The sequence below is a fragment of the Triticum dicoccoides genome, chromosome 3B (assembly GCF_002162155.2).
Source record: "Triticum dicoccoides isolate Atlit2015 ecotype Zavitan chromosome 3B, WEW_v2.0, whole genome shotgun sequence".
NCBI classification, from domain to species: Eukaryota; Viridiplantae; Streptophyta; class Magnoliopsida; order Poales; family Poaceae; genus Triticum; species Triticum dicoccoides.
The window spans coordinates 187,908,735-187,926,880 of record NC_041385.1 but is presented as its reverse complement, the minus strand read 5'-3'; the positions used below and the strand labels follow the sequence as shown (position 1 = coordinate 187,926,880).

At 49.8% G+C, this 18,146-nt stretch overlaps 2 protein-coding genes across 2 annotated transcripts; both read left to right on the top strand.

The window, feature by feature from the left end:
- The first annotated feature begins 760 nt into the window (after positions 1-760).
- LOC119281126 (cell division cycle protein 48 homolog) lies at positions 761-3,133 on the top strand. The gene has a single exon (XM_037561746.1). The coding sequence runs from the start codon at positions 761-763 to the stop codon at positions 3,131-3,133; it is 2,373 nt and encodes a 790-aa protein (XP_037417643.1).
- An 11,013-nt stretch (positions 3,134-14,146) lies between these two features.
- Positions 14,147-16,483, top strand: LOC119281125 (cell division control protein 48 homolog D-like). Its single transcript, XM_037561745.1, has one exon. The coding sequence runs from the start codon at positions 14,219-14,221 to the stop codon at positions 16,481-16,483; it is 2,265 nt and encodes a 754-aa protein (XP_037417642.1). The 5' UTR covers positions 14,147-14,218.
- The last annotated feature ends 1,663 nt before the right edge of the window (positions 16,484-18,146 follow it).

Below are 18,146 nucleotides of genomic sequence, written 5' to 3'. Positions count from 1 at the left end.
CCTCCCCCCTCCTTCTCGCGCGTCTTCGCCGCGGCGGCCTCCAACGCGGTCTCCAGCGCCCATTGTTCGCCATCACGTAGCACTAGCATCTCCCTCTCGAGCTCCCTGATGCGCGCGTCCGTCGCCACGCTCTGCTCCATCTTCTCCCGCACTTCCGCCGCGGCAAGCTCGCCGGCCCTCGCAGCGGCCTCGACGGCAGCCTCGGCCTCCTCCGCGTGCCGCTGGGCCTGGTGCATCAGTGCCACGGCCACGTTACGCTGCAGCACCGCCGATTCGAGGGCGCGCTGGAGGGACGCCACGCGCTCGATGAGTCCCCCGAGTGCCTCGCCGTCGGAGACCGCCTCCTCCTTGGCATCCGACAGCCGGCGACTGAGCGGCTCCGTGTTGTCCGTCTCGCATCGCACGAACGACAGCAGTCTCCTCCAGTCCTCCAGCACGGACACGCCATTGTTAGCGCAGCCAGGTACAACTGTTCCGAGTTCGAAGGGTTCTTTCGATCCGATCGTGCCAAGGTAGCAGGAAGATAGTAGGAAAAGAGCTAGCGTCCTAGTACGGCACGGCCCACGTACAAAGAGTACGAATATGACGCGAACGATCACGGCCTTCCAACCCGAGTCGGCCGTGCCTTCAATAAAGGGTGCGAACCCCACGTCTCCAGCTCACCACAACACCAACGCAAATCAGCGCTCGACAACATCCAACGAGAGTAGTAATACACCAGAGACGCAGCAAGTCCATCGACCAACGAGAGTTGAAGGCGATGGCGAGCACGGCTGCGTCGAAGAAGGCGGCGAACCGGCTGGTGGTGGAGGAGGCCGCCACCAACGACGACAACTCCGTGTGCAACCTCCACCCGGCCACAATGGAGAAGCTCTCCATATTCCAGGGCGACATCGTGCTGCTCAAGGGCAAACGCCGCCACAATACGGTCTGCATGGCACTGCCCGACGACACCTGCGAGGGGCACAAGGTCAGGATCAACAAGGTGGCCCGCTCCAACCTGCGCGTGCGCATCGCCGACGTCGTGTCCGTGCACCTGTGCCACGACGCCAAGTTCGGCAAGCGCGTGCACATCCTCCCTCTGGACGACACCGTCGAGGGCATCACGGGCAACCTCTTCGACGCCTACCTCAAGCCCTACTTCGTGGACGCCTTCCGCCCGGTCCACAAGGGCGACCTCTTCCTCGTGCGCGGCGGCATGCGGAGCGTCGAGTTCAAGGTCATGGAGATCGACCCCGCGGCGGACTACTGCGTCGTGGCGCCCGACACGGAGATATTCTGCGAGGGCGAGCCCGTCAAGCGGGAGGACGAGGAGAGGCTGGACGATGTCGGCTACGACGACGTGGGTGGCATGGGGAAACCGTTGACTCTGATCTGGGAGCTCGTCGAGTTGCCACTCAGGCATCCGCAGCTTTTCAAGTCCATTGGCGTCAAGCCTCCCAAGGGCATCCTCCTCTACGGCCCTCCCGGGTCGGGCAAGACTCTGATCGCCCGTGCGGTGGCTAACGAGACCGGGGCCTTCTTCTTCCTGATCAACGGCCCGGAGATAATGTCCAAGATGGCCGGAGAGAGCGAGAGCAACCTGAGGAAGGCCTTCGAGGAGGCCGAGAAGAACGCGCCCTCCATCATCTTCATCGACGAGATCGACTCCATCGCTCCTAACAGGGAGAAGACTCATGGCGAGGTTGAGAGGCGCATCGTCTCCCAGCTGCTGACTCTGATGGACGGCATGAAAGCCCGCGCGCACGTCATTGTCATGGGCGCCACAAACCGTCCCAACAGCATCGACCCCGCCTTGAGGCGCTTCGGGAGGTTCGATCGTGAGATCGACATTGGCGTGCCGGACGAGGTCGGGCGTCTCGAAGTGCTCCGCATCCATACCAAGAACATGAAGCTGGACGAGGACGTCAACCTTGAGGTGGTTGCCAAGGATACGCACGGCTACGTCGGCGCCGACTTGGCCGCGCTCTGCACTGAGGCGGCGCTGCAGTGCATCAGGGAGAAGATGGACGTGATCGACTTAGAGGACGATACCATTGATGCCGAGATCTTGAACTCCATGGCCGTCACCAATGACCACCTTAAGACGGCTCTCGTCGGCACCAACCCGTCTGCACTACGTGAGACCATTGTCGAGGTGCCCAACGTCACCTGGAATGATATCGGCGGCCTCGACGGCGTCAAGAGGGAGCTGCAAGAGACCGTTCAGTACCCGGTGGAGCACCCGGAGAAATTCGAGAAGTTCGGCATGTCACCGTCCAAGGGCGTCCTCTTCTACGGGCCACCGGGATGTGGCAAGACCTTGTTGGCGAAGGCGATCGCCAACGAGTGCCAGGCCAACTTCATCAGCATCAAGGGGCCAGAGTTGCTCACCATGTGGTTCGGCGAGAGCGAGGCCAACGTGCGCGAGATCTTCAACAAGGCGCGTCAGTCTGCGCCGTGCGTGCTCTTCTTCGACGAGCTGGACTCCATCGCTACCCAAAGGGGCGGCAGAGTGGGCGACGCCGGTGGCGCGGCGGACAGGGTCCTGAACCAGCTGCTCACTGAGATGGACGGCATGAACGCCAAGAAGACTGTCTTCATCATCGGCGCTACCAATAGGCCGGACATAATTGACTCGGCGTTGCTCCGTCCCGGCCGCCTGGACCAGCTTATCTACATCCCCTTGCCGGACGAGGCCTCGCGGCACCAGATCTTCAAGGCCTGCCTCCGGAAGTCTCCCGTGGCCAAGGACGTCGACCTCGGTGCACTCGCTAGGTTCACCGCCGGCTTCAGCGGCGCCGATATCACAGAGATCTGCCAGAGGGCGTGTAAGTACGCCATCAGAGAAGACATTGAAAAGGACATGGAGAGGCAGAGGATGGGGAAAGACACCATGGAGGTGGACGGCGGTCAGGAAGACGAGGTGGCTCAGATTAAGGCGTCTCACTTCGAGGAGTCGATGAGGTACGCGAGGCGGAGCGTGAGCGATGCTGACATCAGGAAGTACCAGGCGTTCGCGCAGACGCTGCAACAGTCTAGGGGGTTCGGCACCGAGTTCCGCTTCCCAGCGCAGCCACAGGCGGCAGAAGCTGCTGTCCACACCTCCGCGGCAGCAGCTGCTGATGAGGATGAAGACGATCTTTACAAGTGATCCAGTAACCATTATTAGAAACTGAAGTACTAGAATATTATTGTAGACTCTTTCTGTTATATATTTCCTCTTCGTTGATCACTTTGTATTGTTGATTCCTTTCATGTACTATATAATTTTCGTTCTTAAGAACTAAGAACTTGCATCATATAAATGCAGTTCGTGAATTAGAATCTCATTATTGTCGCAAAAGAAAGCGTGCGTGATTTCGTGTTATTTTCGGGCAGTGAAGTGAAATTAGCCTAAGCTGTCAACTGAACCGTCCCTCTGCTCCTGCACAAGATTTGGAGGATCCTCTGTTATTTTCATTTGTCAGACACTGATATGCTTGATTTACTTAGTACTCCCTTCGTTATAGTGATCTAAACGCTCTTATATTAGTTTACGGAGGGAGTAATTGAGTAGATGCAGTCTAGAACAGACGAGTCAAGGAAAAGAGTAGCCTGGGGGTGTCTAGTTATCAGTTATGTGTTTTTCCATTTGGTTTAGGTCGTTTTTTATGTCCAGTCAGTTTGTGACACATGTATTGTTGTAATTTCAGTCAATGCTCAGTCTGAAAAAAGTCTGTTTTACATCCCGTTTCAGGTCGAATTCTACCTTCCCGTCTTGGACCTTTAAGCAAATATTTGCACTCAGCCTGTCCCCTAACTGGCCCTTGCAAAAACCTATTACCATCCCACACAGACAACAACAATCTGCTACTTAGATGGTGTCGAAGACAATCATCATATTCACTTCATTCAGAGTGTTGTTCCTGATGGTGATCAGAACTGCTGCGCCAACCCCTAAGAAGAGAGGAATGAAAGACTGAACATGACTAAGAGCTAGACTCTAGCTGACTGACTGATAGCTTAGCCAGGTCATAGAGGAAATGAAGAAGAAAGGAAAGCTGACTCCCATATGAACTATCAAAGAGCTACACTAGGCATATGGAAACACAAAAGTGTCGAATAACTGAACTATATGTCTTCTGTAGAATAACTGAACCCGGAGGGACAAACTGGAAATCAGTGGCAATTTGAAATGAATGAAAAAACCTATTCTGGTAAAAACTGGATGAAAATACATGGCAGACAAGACTGACAAACTCCTATACCCCTCACCAGTCACCACCTCAATCTAAGAATGACAACAAAAAACACATAAATGGAAACTGACTCCCTAGGTGACACGGGGGGCGATCGCGCCGCCGGCCCTAGGCCGCCACCCTCGTCTCCTCCCTCCTGCTGCCGCCTGAGGTCGTGCCGGCGAAGCCTGGCCTGTGATGGCGGCGGCGGGGCCTTCTCCCTTGCGCGGTGGTGGCGAGATCTCCTGGCGGCGGCGGCGCATGGTACAGCGGTGATCCAGCGGCAAGGAGCGGCGGATCCCGGCGGCGACAGGGGAGGCGCGACCTCCCCGTGGCAGAGGCGCCCCTGTGGTGGTGGCCGGGATCCTGGGTCTCGCCTTGACCAGATGGGCTTGGGCGGACCGGTGGTTTCGGTGTGCATCTACAGGCAAGCGTGGTGGGCCTGACGGTGCCGGCTGTAGGCACTGTGGTGGTGCCATGGTCGGTCAGGCAGCGGCGTCCTGGATCCCTTTCGTCCAATCCCCAACAGAGATGGCGGCGGTCCATGCACAAGATGCTTGATGGAGGCTGTTCGAACAGATATGGGTGAAAACCTGGTCTCGGCTAGCTGCCAAGGCCGGCGGTGGCGGTGTTGTCTGCGTCGTTCACTTCTTGAAGGCATCGCCCTAGAGAAGTTCAAAGGCACTCTCTGCCACCTCCGGGGGAAACCCTAGATCAGTAGATCGGATGACGGCGGCGCTCTGGTGTCGTTTCCCCCTTGGGGGCGTCATTCTTGGAGGTGTACACGCGTTCGAGGGACCAGTGGACGGCTTCTTTGGTGGAGCGGTGCTTCATCTTACACATTGAGGGTGGCGGATCTCAGCGGCGTGGCGCAGTGGAGACTCGGCGTCCGATGCACGGAGATGGACTCGCACAGGAGAAGGACGTTGTCTGGTGTCATGGTGGCATCGATGGTACAGAGGCCTGGCAAGGTCGGTGCGTTAGTTTCTGCTCTAAAGATGGATTGGTGGAAGATGACGGCGATGACACATGAGAGTGCTTCAGATCGGTTTATACCCCAAACCCAGTATGTGGCTTGGTCGGGGCCTCCGGATTTAGATGTTAGGCTTTCGTGGGATGTTTGTCTGGTATTAGGCTCGGGCTATCGGCACCTCTTCATCAAGTGGATAGGAGTAGCGACAGTTGTTGCTACGCTTGTAGCTTTAGATGACTTGATGTACTATTTTGTAAGGTCTTTGTAAATAATTAATAAAATGGCTGCATACATCGCCCAGAGGCCGGGGGTAATGCTCCTTTTCTAAAAAAAAATGAAAACTGAAGAGTTGATGGCTGAATGAATGGACATAGACAAACTGAAGAAGAAAACTGATCTTCTCTTTTTTTTTCCGGGAAACTGATCTTCTCTCCATGTTCAACGAATACTCAGGAAGAATGAAGTACCGAAGAACTCCAGGATGCATCTCATGCACGAACTTGAAATAATTTGTTGACCATTGTCTTCAGAAACTTCCAACGAGCCATAAGAAATTTTTGATACTGATCTACCACATACTGGTAATGCAATTGTCAAATGACAATGAAAACTGGAGTAAATAACTAAAATGATAATTAGAGTATAACAATTATTGTTAGCTGCATCTGCATGCATACATTCATGCTCTCGTTCCCCTCCTTGCATGTATGTTTCTGTTGGCTAATTGGTTACTGACGAAGAAACTTAGTGTGCACTAAAGACTAAAGAGTTGTACTCGTACTACCAAAAACTAGGTGGATGATTGACCTTAGCCTCACATTTTTAAACACACACATACACACCATGGTGACGAGGCACGTGGATAAAGTATTTTGTTGGTGAGATGCTTACCAGTTTAGCCATCAGAATATACAGGGCTTTGGTTTTTGCTGCTACTACCTGTAGCCACTAAAAAGTAACACCGCTTGAGCCCCGCCGGCAACAGGCAGCTCCTTCTTGGTTGCTACAGCCACTGGAAGTGACACCACTGTCAGCGGTCTTGTACTGAAATGATAAATGAATATAGACTGAAAACACAACCAGAAAACTCATAAACTGAATATTGTCTGGAGGATGCCAGTGACACCCCCATTCAATCTGGAAAATGAACACCTTAAAAATACGAAACTAAAATGGAAATGGAAATGGAAATTTTCCGAAAACTTGCTAAACTAGATAACTAACCTACCTATGTGGTAACTCAAAAAACTGAAGAAAATGACACCTAACATTGAAAACTACTGACTGCACATATAACTGTCTAACCCCCAAAAAAATGCTATCTGCCATCAGCCATCGGCATATTCTTGTTTTTTTATTAACAAACTCTTAAGGTAAAAAATCCCAGGAATGCTAGTTTGATTTTGAAGAAAAGGGAAGAGAAAGTTATAGAAATAAAGAGTGATTCTAAAACTTGGACTGAAGAATGAGAGTAGTTCATAACTAAAGAATGATATAAATTATTTAAAGCATATTCTTGTTTTTTTATTAACAAACTCTTAAGCTAAAAAATCCCAGGAATGCTAGTTTGCTTTTGAAGAAAAGGTAACAAAAAGTTATAGAAATAAAGAGTTGTTCTGAAACTTGGACTGGAAATGAGAGTAGTTCAAAACAAAAGAATGAAATAACTTATTAAAGCAAAAAATAGTGACTAAGAAACAGATTTTTACTAATGTAATGATTGACTGAACATTTACTAAGAAAAACAAAGGGGCTTAAAATCTGGATACTAATTAAAATATAACCCGAACTGAACAAAATGACACCTAACACCGAAACTAAACATGAAACTGAACAAAATGACACCTAACCCTAAAAGTGCGGACGAAAACTGATGAAATTGAGAAAAAGCTGAAGGGAAGAGTCAATGAAAAATGAATAATTGATAAAATTGAGAGAAAGCAAAAGGAAAGATTGACTGAAAACTCAAGAAGATGACTAAATAGTTGAAAGACAGAGAATGAAGCAAGCAAAACGCCAAAGGAAGTTACTAAAGTGAAAAACAAACATCGACTGAAGAAAACAAAATGCTGAAGGAAATAAATGAAGAATAAACAAACTGAATAAAAAAATGAAGAAGCAAATGGCTGAAGAAATACTGAAATAAATGTCAGAACAAAGAATAAAGGGACTAGAGGAAAAAAATGAAGAATGAAGAATGAAAGGAGAAAAATGACAAGAAAAAGAAAGGAGTAAATGAAAAGTTCTTAATAAACAGAATGAGAAAAATGAGAAGGACTAAACAAAGAAAGGGAGAACAGCCCCAAGACTAACGAAAGTGAATGAAATAAAAAAGAGTGAATGATTGCTCAAAAGGACTCTGATGAAACAGCGACTGGGGACTAAGAATATACTTTTCTTCGGTGACTAACATGGTAAAAAGAGACACTGAAAAAACTGAGAAGAGAGACATTGATTATTCAGAATAACACCGAAGAAGAAAGAAAGATAAATGAATACTAACAATGTAATTTTTCATCAATGAATATGAAGACTGATTGAAGAATGAATTAACACACAAGCAAATGAGCAACTATATATAAACATGACTCAAGAGATTCTTAGTGTGAAATTGGGTAGTAGGAAGGGCAAGGAAGGTTGGCATATAATGGACAGAAAACTGAAGAAACAAATGGACATGCATTTTCAATGCTAAGTGTGCTTCTGAATCTAAATACTAAAGGCTAGTTTCAGATGTGGATAAATGATAATGAAGAACTAAATAACAGGAAATGAATAAATTAAGTTGATGATAAACAAAGTTGCAGGGAAACTACATATGGCTGCATGATCGATTGTTGGCAGAACGCCAACACACTACAAAACGCAATCCACCACAAATTCTTCAGAACTAAACGAGCAAATTCCCTCTAATCTCCCCTCTGATCTATGGCATAAGTGTAGATATCCCACATCAAATCTTCCTTCTTACAAACAACCAAACAAATGAAGGGTAAATAGACTGAACCGCCAAATACTAAGAATGGCACTCACAAATGATGATCCAGCCTAAAAAATCAGCATTGGCGAACAAACACGACATCAAAGCAACAAACTAATATCTTCAATGTGGTTATGAAAATAATTAATTAGTTTTGGAGCATTCATCTGTTAGAAAACGTGAGGAAGAGAGAATGACCGAACAGTTTTTTGTATTGAGGAGGAGAGAGAGATATACAAGGTTACATGGGCCTGGGCCTCACTCTAGACTATGGGCCTGGGCCTGTACAAGACAAACACAACATACTTCACTCTAGACTATGGGCCTGGGCCTGTACAAGACAAACACAACATACTTCACTCTAGACTATGGGCCTGGGCCTGTACAAGACAAACACAACATATATACTTAACACCCCCCCCCCCTTCAAACTTAAGGTGGGTCAGGAGCATCTGATACACCAAGTTTGAGAGTGTGAAACCTATGCTGATCTCTAGTTTGTGCCTTGGTGAAGAAATCTGCGACTTGAAGCTCTGATGGGACATATTGTAGCTTAACAGTGGATTGTTGACAATGAGATCGAGTGAAAAATGCATCCACACCAATGTGTTTGGTCAACTCATGCTTGACTGGGTCATTAGCAATCTGAATAGCAGCAGTGCTGTCACAAAGAAGAGGTGTTGGTGTATGACATAAGACACCAAGATCATCCAATAGCCAGCGAAGCCATACAATCTCTGCTGTACTAGTAGAGAGAGCCCTAAGCTTTGCCTCGACGCTGGAGCGAGACACGGCAGTTTGCTTCTTTGATTTCCATGCAATGAGAGATGTACCAAGAAATATGCAATAGCCAGTGACCGAGCGACGATCAATAGGATCACTCGCCCAAGTGGAATCAGAGTAAGCATGAAGCTGGAGCTGACTGGAATTAGCATAGAACAAGCGGCGAGATGTAGTTCCCCTTAAATACCTAAGGACTCGGAATAGGTGACCATGATGAACTGAGGTGGGAGCACAGACAAATTGACTGAGAATATGGACTGCATGTGCGATGTCAGGTCTGGTCACTGTGAGGTACACTAGACTGCCGACAATGTGACGGTAGCGAGAGGGATCCTCAAGAGGAGTGCCATCAGTAGGACGCAACTGCAGATGAAGCTCCATAGGTGTAGCAGCAATGCGTGTCAGTGAGACCTGAGTGAAGAATCAAATCCTGAGTGTACTTTTGCTGGGAGATATAGTAACCATCATTGGTGTGCTCAACCTCAATCCCGAGAAAATAGCTGAGAGACCCCAAATCTGACATCTTGAATTGTTCACTCAATTTTTTCTTAACAAAATCAATATACCCAACATCATCTCCAGTGATCAACATGTCATCTACATAAAGTAGAAGCAATGTACGACCATGATTAGATGTATGAATGAAGAGTGCAGGGTCATGTTCGCTAGGAGAAAAACCGGCAGCTTGAATCACAGAACTGAACCGCTCAAACCAGACACGAGGGGCTTGCTTAAGCCCATAAAGAGCCTTTCAAAGACGACAAACATGACCTAATGGAACCTTGATACCTGGAGGTGGCTGCATATAAACCTCCTCATGTAAATCACCATGAAGGAAGGCATTCTTCACATCCATGTGGTAAATTTTCCATGACCGAGTAGCAGCCACAGCAATTAGAGTTCGAACTGAAGTCATGTGAGCAACAGGAGCAAACGTCTCATCATAATCTTTCCCATGAGACTGCTGAAAACCTCTTGCAACAAGGCGAGCCTTGTAGAGTTCCACAGAACCATTTGACTTGGTTTTAACCTTATACACCCATTTGCAAGTGATAGGGACTGAACGAGGAGGTAATGGTACCAAATCCCATGTACCAGTACGCTCTATGGCTGCAAGCTCCTCAGACATAGCCAGTTGCCACTCAGGTGACACTACTGCCTCCTGATAGGTACTAGGCTCAGAAACAACCCCTGCATACAAGTCCTTGTATCGCGTTGCTAGAGAAGAGCCGTCAGTGCAAGGATCAGTAGTACTGGCTGGAGGAGTAGAAGACAAAGGCATAGATGACTGCGTGTCACATGGAACTTTAGAACGACGAGTGTAATGGAAAGTACTGGCTAGAGGAGTAGAATAACGACGAGTGTAATGGAAAGGAAGACTATCTAGAGGTGGAGCTAGTGGAAGAGAGAAAGGAGCTGGTGAGGAAGGAGATGAAACATGTGGTGGAGATGGTTCTGATGTTAGGACAGAGGAAGGTTGTTCAGCTATGGACTCATCTAAAAAGATAGGTGGAAGTGAAAGAAACGAGGTAGACTCTAAAGAAGTTGAGGATGATGGTTTAGTGGAAGGGGAATAGAAGAAGGGTTGATCCTCAACAAAAGTGACATCGCGAGAAAAGCGAATGCGGCGAGCAGAAGAATCATAGCAACGGTAGCCCTTATGTTCAAGACTATATCCAAGGAAGACACACTCAGCAGACTGAGCAGTCAACTTGGTACGCTCACGAGGTGCTAAAAGAACATAACAAGTACAACCAAATGCACGGAGGTGGTCATACGTGGGAGGAGAACCAAACAAAACCTCACCAGGACAGTTGCCCTCAAGGCGAGTAGAAGGTTGGAGATTGATAAGATAAACAGCAGTTGAGATAGCTTCACCCCAAAAATGAGTGGGGACAAAGGAAGAAATCAGAAGGGTACGAGCTGTCTCAACAATATGGCGATGCTTACGCTCAGCAACGCCATTCTGAGCATGGGCGCCAGGGCATGAAAGCTGAGGGAGAGTACCCTCAGATGAGAGAAACTCGCGAAAAGCAGTAGATAGATACTCCCCCCCGGAGTCAGAACGAAAAACATGAACAACACTGGAAAACTGAGTATGGACCATATGTACAAAAGCCTTATATATAGTAAACAACTCAGAATGATGCTTCATAAAATAGACCCAAGTATGTCGAGAGTGATCATCAACAAATATGACATAATGTTTGTGGCCACCTTTTGAAACAAATGGGGAAGGACCCCATACATCAGAGTGCACTAAATCAAAAGGATGACTAGAATGAGTAGTGCTGGAAGAGTATGGAAGCTGTATTTGTTTCCTAGCTTACAACCCTTACAGTGAAAACCAACATCTATGGAAACATGACCCAAAACACCTTGTCGAACAAGTGTAGATAAATGAGAACCACACAAGTGACCTAAGCGATGGTGCCACTGGGCAAAAGAAAACGACGAAGTGGATCTTGATGTTGATGCAACCATCCGGAATGCGGATGTGGTGGAAGCTGAAGGAAGGTGCAAGGTGTCAAGGATGTAGAGGGATGTGGATCCTCTACGGCGATGGCCAGTTCCAATGACCCTCTTGCTCTGACGGTCCTGCACATAACAAAATGAGTCATCAAAACCAACAAAGTAGTTCATATCAGCAAGCTGGCCAACAGACATAAGATTCATGGACAACTCTGGAGCAAAGGAGATGGCAGGAACAGAAAACTTGGATGTGCAAAGAGAACCCTGATGAGTAATAGAACAAGGTGTACCATCAGCAGTCTGAACAGAGGCACCATCCCGCACTGGCTGGCAAGACACAAGCTGAGAGCGATCAGAGGTCACATGGAAAGAAGCTCCAGAGTCCAGAACCCAAGGCTGGGTTGCAGCAACGATGGGCTGAGAGAGAACAGATGCAGAAGCACCCCTCGCTTGCTGCTGATAAGGAGCCTGGGGTGCACGACGCTGCTGATTGAGGGCCCGTCTAGCCTGAAACTCAGCTAACAGCTCTGGATGAAGCTTGAAACAACCATCTCTATGGTGTCCTTCCTTCTTGCAGAACGAGAAGATGACAGCTGAAGGTGTGGCCTTGGAGGCACCTGGCCGCTGAGGAAAAGCCAGAACACTAGTGTGTAGAGTCTGCGCAGAAGTAGTCCCAAGAGAACGGAGACGAGTCTCCTCAACGATCAAGCTAGCAAGTGCCTCTGTCAAGGTGGGAGGAGTCGTACGACCAAGCAATTGAGTGCGAATGTTCTCAAAATCTGGCTTGAGACCCATCACAAACTGAAACATGAGAGTCTGATGGTCGTACTTTTCCTTCGCTGCACATGACTCACAACCAGAATTACCCTTTGGAACCATGGAACCTAGCTGCCCAGTGATGCGAGCGAAAGCTCCATAGTACTCTTCTATGGACATGTCTTCTGGCTGCCGAGTGTTGTGTAAATTCTGCAACAAGGAGAAATGAAGTGCACTGTTGGGCTGAAGGTAGCGCTGCTCAAAGTACTTCCATATCTCTTTAGCTGAAGTGTGATGCTCAAGACTCATTCGGAGTGAGGGTTCAACACCCAGAATTAAAACTCCCATCACACGATCATCGATCTTTTGCCAAGACTTCCTTGTTGCATCATCATTTGGACTAGGTGGATCATCTGTCAGATGAGAAACAAAACCGGCCGTCCTCAAGATAGTCCGGGCAGAAAATGCCCATTCCCTGTAGTTTGAACAATCAAGCTTGATATCTATGATCAAAGAACCAAATCCAAAATCATTTCTTGCCATAGTGGTGAGCGGCCAGCAGCTGGAAACACCCAATTTGATAGCAGCTGCAGGCAACAACAAGAGATGAGCAGCAGACAGCCACAAACAGGAGCAACAACCCACTAGGCTGGCTGCTGCTTGCTGGATCTCACTAGATAGAAGGAGGAGCTTGCTGGATCTTGCTAGATAGGAGGGGGAACGCCTGGAGCTTGCTGTAGAGCAGGGAAGGCACCTAGAGCTTGCTGGAGATGGCTGCTGGAGAGCAGGGGAAGTATTCTCACAGAGTAGCTATGAGGACACACAGAGGAGCTGCTGGAGAGCAGCTCCTACAGGTTGATGACGAAGATGGGATGGGGCAGCGATGTGGATGTCTCCTCACCAGACAGATCCGCCTGAATCACCTCACCGGCGGCGATTTCATGGGTGGCGGCTGGAAGAGGGACTAGGGTTTGGTCCTGGTCTGATACCATGTTAGAAAACGTGAGGAAGAGAGAATGACCGAACAGTTTTCTGTATTGAGGAGGAGAGAGAGATATACAAGGTTACATGGGCCTGGGCCTCACTCTAGACTATGGGCCTGGGCATGTACAAGACAAACACAATATACTTCACTCTAGACTATGGGCCTGGGCCTGTACAAGACAAACACAACATACTTCACTCTAGACTATGGGCCTGGGCCTATACAAGACAAACACAACATATATACTTAACATCATCCAGTACGGCACACTCCTTTAGTTAGAAAAAATGAAATCCAGTATGACAAACACGAACCGCGCGGAATGAAATTGGGGATGAGAATCAAAAGGGGGATAACGGATCTTACAGTGGGGGAACCACTTTAGCAGCATACTTCATCTATCTTCCCCCTCGGCCAGGCTCCATCTTCCCACTGCCGCAACACGTAAATGTGTAGATAGCATTTAGGCAGAAAAATAAAAACAGACCGATTGGGAGAGAACATGAAGGACATGAACACACATAATGTTGATGGAGGGAGATGAAGAATAAGCGTCGGTCACCGCCGAGTGAAGGGCGCCTGAGGTCGCTGGCGCCTCCGGCCGTACATTGCAGTGGACACCATCCTGGACTCAGGCGGAGATGAACTGAGGACACAAAAGCTCACATCAATTTGGCAGAGGGAGAAGAAAAGAAGAAACTCCGGTCGCCGCCAGGGACGGGCCCAACGGGTGAACCGGTGAAGGCTGATGGTCTCAGCGTTACTTTGCAGCTACACGTGGACGAATATGAGGCGAACGATCTCGACTCGGAACGTACGGGCCTTCCAACCCGAGTCGATTTCTTCAGGACGGGCCTTCAAAAGGAGGGCTGACCCCCAGGTACCCTCTTCACCGCAACACGAACGCAAACTAGCCCTCCACATCCAACGAGAGGAGCAATACACGAGAGACGCAGCAAGTCGACCAACGAGAGTTGAACGCGATGGCGTCGAAGGCGGCGAACCGGCTGGTGGTGGAGGAGGCCGCCACCAACGACGACAACTCCGTGTGCACCCTCCACCCGACCACCATGGAGAAGCTCTCCATATTCAAAGGCGACATGGTGCTGCTCAAGGGCAAGCGCCGCCACAACACGGTCTGCATGGCACTGCCCGACGACACCTGCGAGGGGCACAAGCTCAGGATCAACAAGGTGGCCCGCTCCAACCTGCGCGTGCGCATCGCCGACGTCGTGTCCGTGCACCTGTGCCACGACGCCAAGTTCGGCAGGCGCGTGCACATCCTTCCCTTGGACGACACCGTCGAGGGCATCGCGGGGAACCTCTTTGACGTCTACCTCAAGCCCTACTTCGTGGACGCCTACCGCCCGCTCCACAAGGGCGACCTCTTCCTGGTGCGTGGCGGCATGCGGAGCGTCGAGTTCAAGGTCATGGAGATCGACCCCGCGGTGGACTACTGCATGGTGGCGCCCGACACGGAGATCTTCTGCGAGGGTGAGCCGGTAAAGCGGGAGGACGAGGAGAGGCTTGACGACATTGGCTACGACGATATGGGTGGCATGGGGAAACCGCTGACTCTGATCAGGGAGCTCGTCGAGCTGCCACTCAGGCATCCGCAGATCTTCGAGAGCATTGGCGTCAAGCCGCCCAAGGGCATCCTCCTGTATGGCCCTCCCGGGTCCGGCAAGACGCTGATCGCCCGTGCGGTCGCCAACGAGACCGGGGCCTTCTTCTTCCTCATCAATGGCCTGGAGATAATGTCCAAGATGGCCGGAGAGAGCGAGAGCAACCTGAGGAAGGCCTTCGAGGAGGCCGAGAAGAACACGCCCTCCATCATCTTCATTGACGAGATCGAGTCCATTGCTCCGAACAGGGAGAAGACTCACGGCGAGGTCGAGAGGCGCATCGTCTCCCAGCTGCTGACTCTGATGGACGGCATGAAGGCCCGCGCGCACGTCATCGTCATGGGCGCCACGAACCGTCCCAATAGCATCGACCCTGCCTTGAGGCGCTTCGGGAGGTTCGATCGCGAGATCAACGTCGGCGTGCCAGACGAGGTCGGGCGTCTCGAAGTGCTCTGCATCCACACCAAAAACATGAAGCTGGACGAGGACGTCAACCTTGAGGTGGTTGCCAAGGATACGCACGGCTATGTCGGCGCCGACTTGGCCGCGCTCTGCACCGAGGCGGCGCTGCAATGCATCAGGGAGAAGATGGACGTCATCGACCTAGAGGACGACACCATCGACGCCGAGATCTTGAACTCCATGGCCGTCACCAATGACCACCTTAAGACGGCTCTCGTCGGCACAAACCCGTCTGCGCTACGTGAGACCGTCGTGGAGGTGCCGAACGTCAGCTGGACCGATATCGGCGGCCTCGACGGCGTCAAGAGGGAGCTGCAAGAGACCGTCCAGTACCCGGTCGAGCACCCGAAGAAATTCGAGAAGTTCGGCATGTCGCCGTCCAAGGGCGTCCTGTTCTACGGGCCACCAGGCTGCGGCAAGACCTTGCTGGCGAAGGCTATCGCCAACGAGTGCCAGGCCAACTTCATCAGCATCAAGGGGCCAGAGCTTCTCACCATGTGGTTCGGCGAGAGCGAGGCCAACGTGCGCGAGATCTTTGACAAGGCACGTCAGTCTGCGCCGTGCTTGCTGTTCTTCGACGAGCTCGACTCCATCGCTACCCAAAGGGGCGGCAGAGTGGGTGACGCCGGCGGCGCGGCGGACAGGGTCCTGAACCAGCTGCTCACCGAGATGGATGGAATGAACGCCAAAAAGACGGTCTTCATCATCGGCGCCACCAATAGGCCCGACATTATTGACTCGGCGTTGCTCCGTCCCGGCCGCCTGGACCAGCTCATCTACATCCCCTTGTCGGACGAGGCCTCGCGGCACCAGATCTTCAAGGCCTGCCTCAGGAAGTCTCCAGTGGCCAAGGACGTCGACCTCGGAGCGCTCGCAAGGTTCACCTCCGGCTTCAGCGGCGCCGACATCACAGAGATCTGCCAGAGGGCGTGCAAGTACGCCATCAGGGAGGACATTGAGAAGGACATAGAGAGGCGGAGGATGGGGAAAGACACCATGGAGGTGGACGGCGGGCTGGAACACGAGGTGGCTGAGATAAAGGCGGCTCACTTCGAGGAGTCGATGAAGTATGCGAGGCGGAGCGTGAGCGATGCCGCCATCAGGAAGTACCAGGCCTTTGCGCAGACGCTACAACAATCTAGGGGGTTCGGCACTGAGTTCCACTTTCCAGCACGGCCACAGGCGGCAGAAGCTGCCGTCAACACCTCCGCGGCAGCTGACGAGGATGAAGACGATCTATACAAGTGATCCAGTAACCATTGTTAGAACATTGAACTAGGAGTACCAGAATTTTATAGACTATGTTTTTGTTCTCCTCGATCACTTCTTTCCATGTATATAATTTTCGTTAGTAAGAATTTATTTACATGCATTACAGACTTACAGTTGATACAGAGATAAGAAGGTCTTGTGCTTTCCGTTCATTTGTAGGCAGGGATAAAACTCTGAAAACTAGACTAAGCCGTGAACTGGACCGTGGATTGCACGCAACTAGCACGCTTCTCTCTCAACCCCTCTCTGCTCCTGCACAAGATTCAGAAGGTCACTGCATATGTCTGATACGTGAACCTGTAAGAACATGAGTTTCTTATTATTGAACATGTAAGAACTAGAGTTGAAGGCAAATATTTCATGCGGGTTTGTGTCTGATACGTGTGGCTCCCAACATGAGTTTCTTATTATTGAACCTGTAAGAACTACGTAGAGTTGAAGGCAAATATTTCATGCCGGTGCTTAGCAACCTGTGTGGCCTACTGCCGTGATGCTCGGTTAGTCCGGCTTGTCGTAGCCAGCCGGACAAATGGTCATAGAGGCGAACAAATCTCTTACATCGCTTCCTACTTTGGGGCAATTATTAATTTTTGAAAAGAGCATGGTGGGCTGGAACTTAAGGCTTAACCCAATTATTAATTATTAATTTTTCCTGGTGTTCCTTTTCTCTAAAAAAACTTAAGGCTTAACTGCTTGTCCAAACAAAGTTTGGCTTTCATGCTCTTTCCTTCTGTCATTGAAATGCTTTAAAGATTCAGTCACGATTTTCGGAAAATGTGTCATGTAGTAATACATTAACTAGTCGCTCTGCAATGTTGATTCACTGAAAGAAAAGTAAATAGCAAGAAGGTCAAGAAGTCGTAAATTACAAACAGTGTCTACATTATTTTGTACTAGTCAGATGTGTCTAAATTATTTGTAATGTTTAATTAGATACATCCTCTTTTATTCATTTTCATGACAAATATTTTCGGACGGAGGGAGTATGTACTACAGCAAATAGTGGCTTTTGTTGTATCATGTTACTTCAGTTCTTACTATGTAGTACAACAAACGGTGGCTTTTGGTGTAAACTGTTATGTGCGATATAGTGCCGTCCTAGTTCAGCTATGAACTGGCTGTCTGGTTGGAGTTCATAGAAGAACTTGGTAGATGTGGCTGTCCTGGATGAAACTTGCTATTTTCTCTTATGTCCTGTCAGACTTGCTTGTCTTAGTAACTTGACATCTCTTCGAGTTCATGTACTGAACCTAAGCTATGAGTGAGACCTAAGTTCATTAATTATGTACCATTTTCAGATATTTTCGTCTTTTCTACATATGAAGTGTCCATGATCAAAAACACTTGTGTTAACACTCCCTCGCTCGGGGGCTCTCAGACAGATGGATCTCCTTCCTCCTTCCTCTCCCTCTCGCCCTAGTCGCCCCTCGCCCCTCCCAGCCCCTCTTCCTCGTTCGCCGGGCGAGGTCCGGTCTCCCTCCTCCCCTCTCGCCTCTGTTCCTTCCCTCCCTTCCCCCGCTCGCTTGCCGGTGTTGCCTTCTCCGCCGCCTTCTCCTCTGCCTTCGCTTGGATCTCGTTTCTGGGCTCTCGTTTCCGATGAGGAGGACCCGCGGTCTGCTGCCTCCTCCCCCCGTTTCCC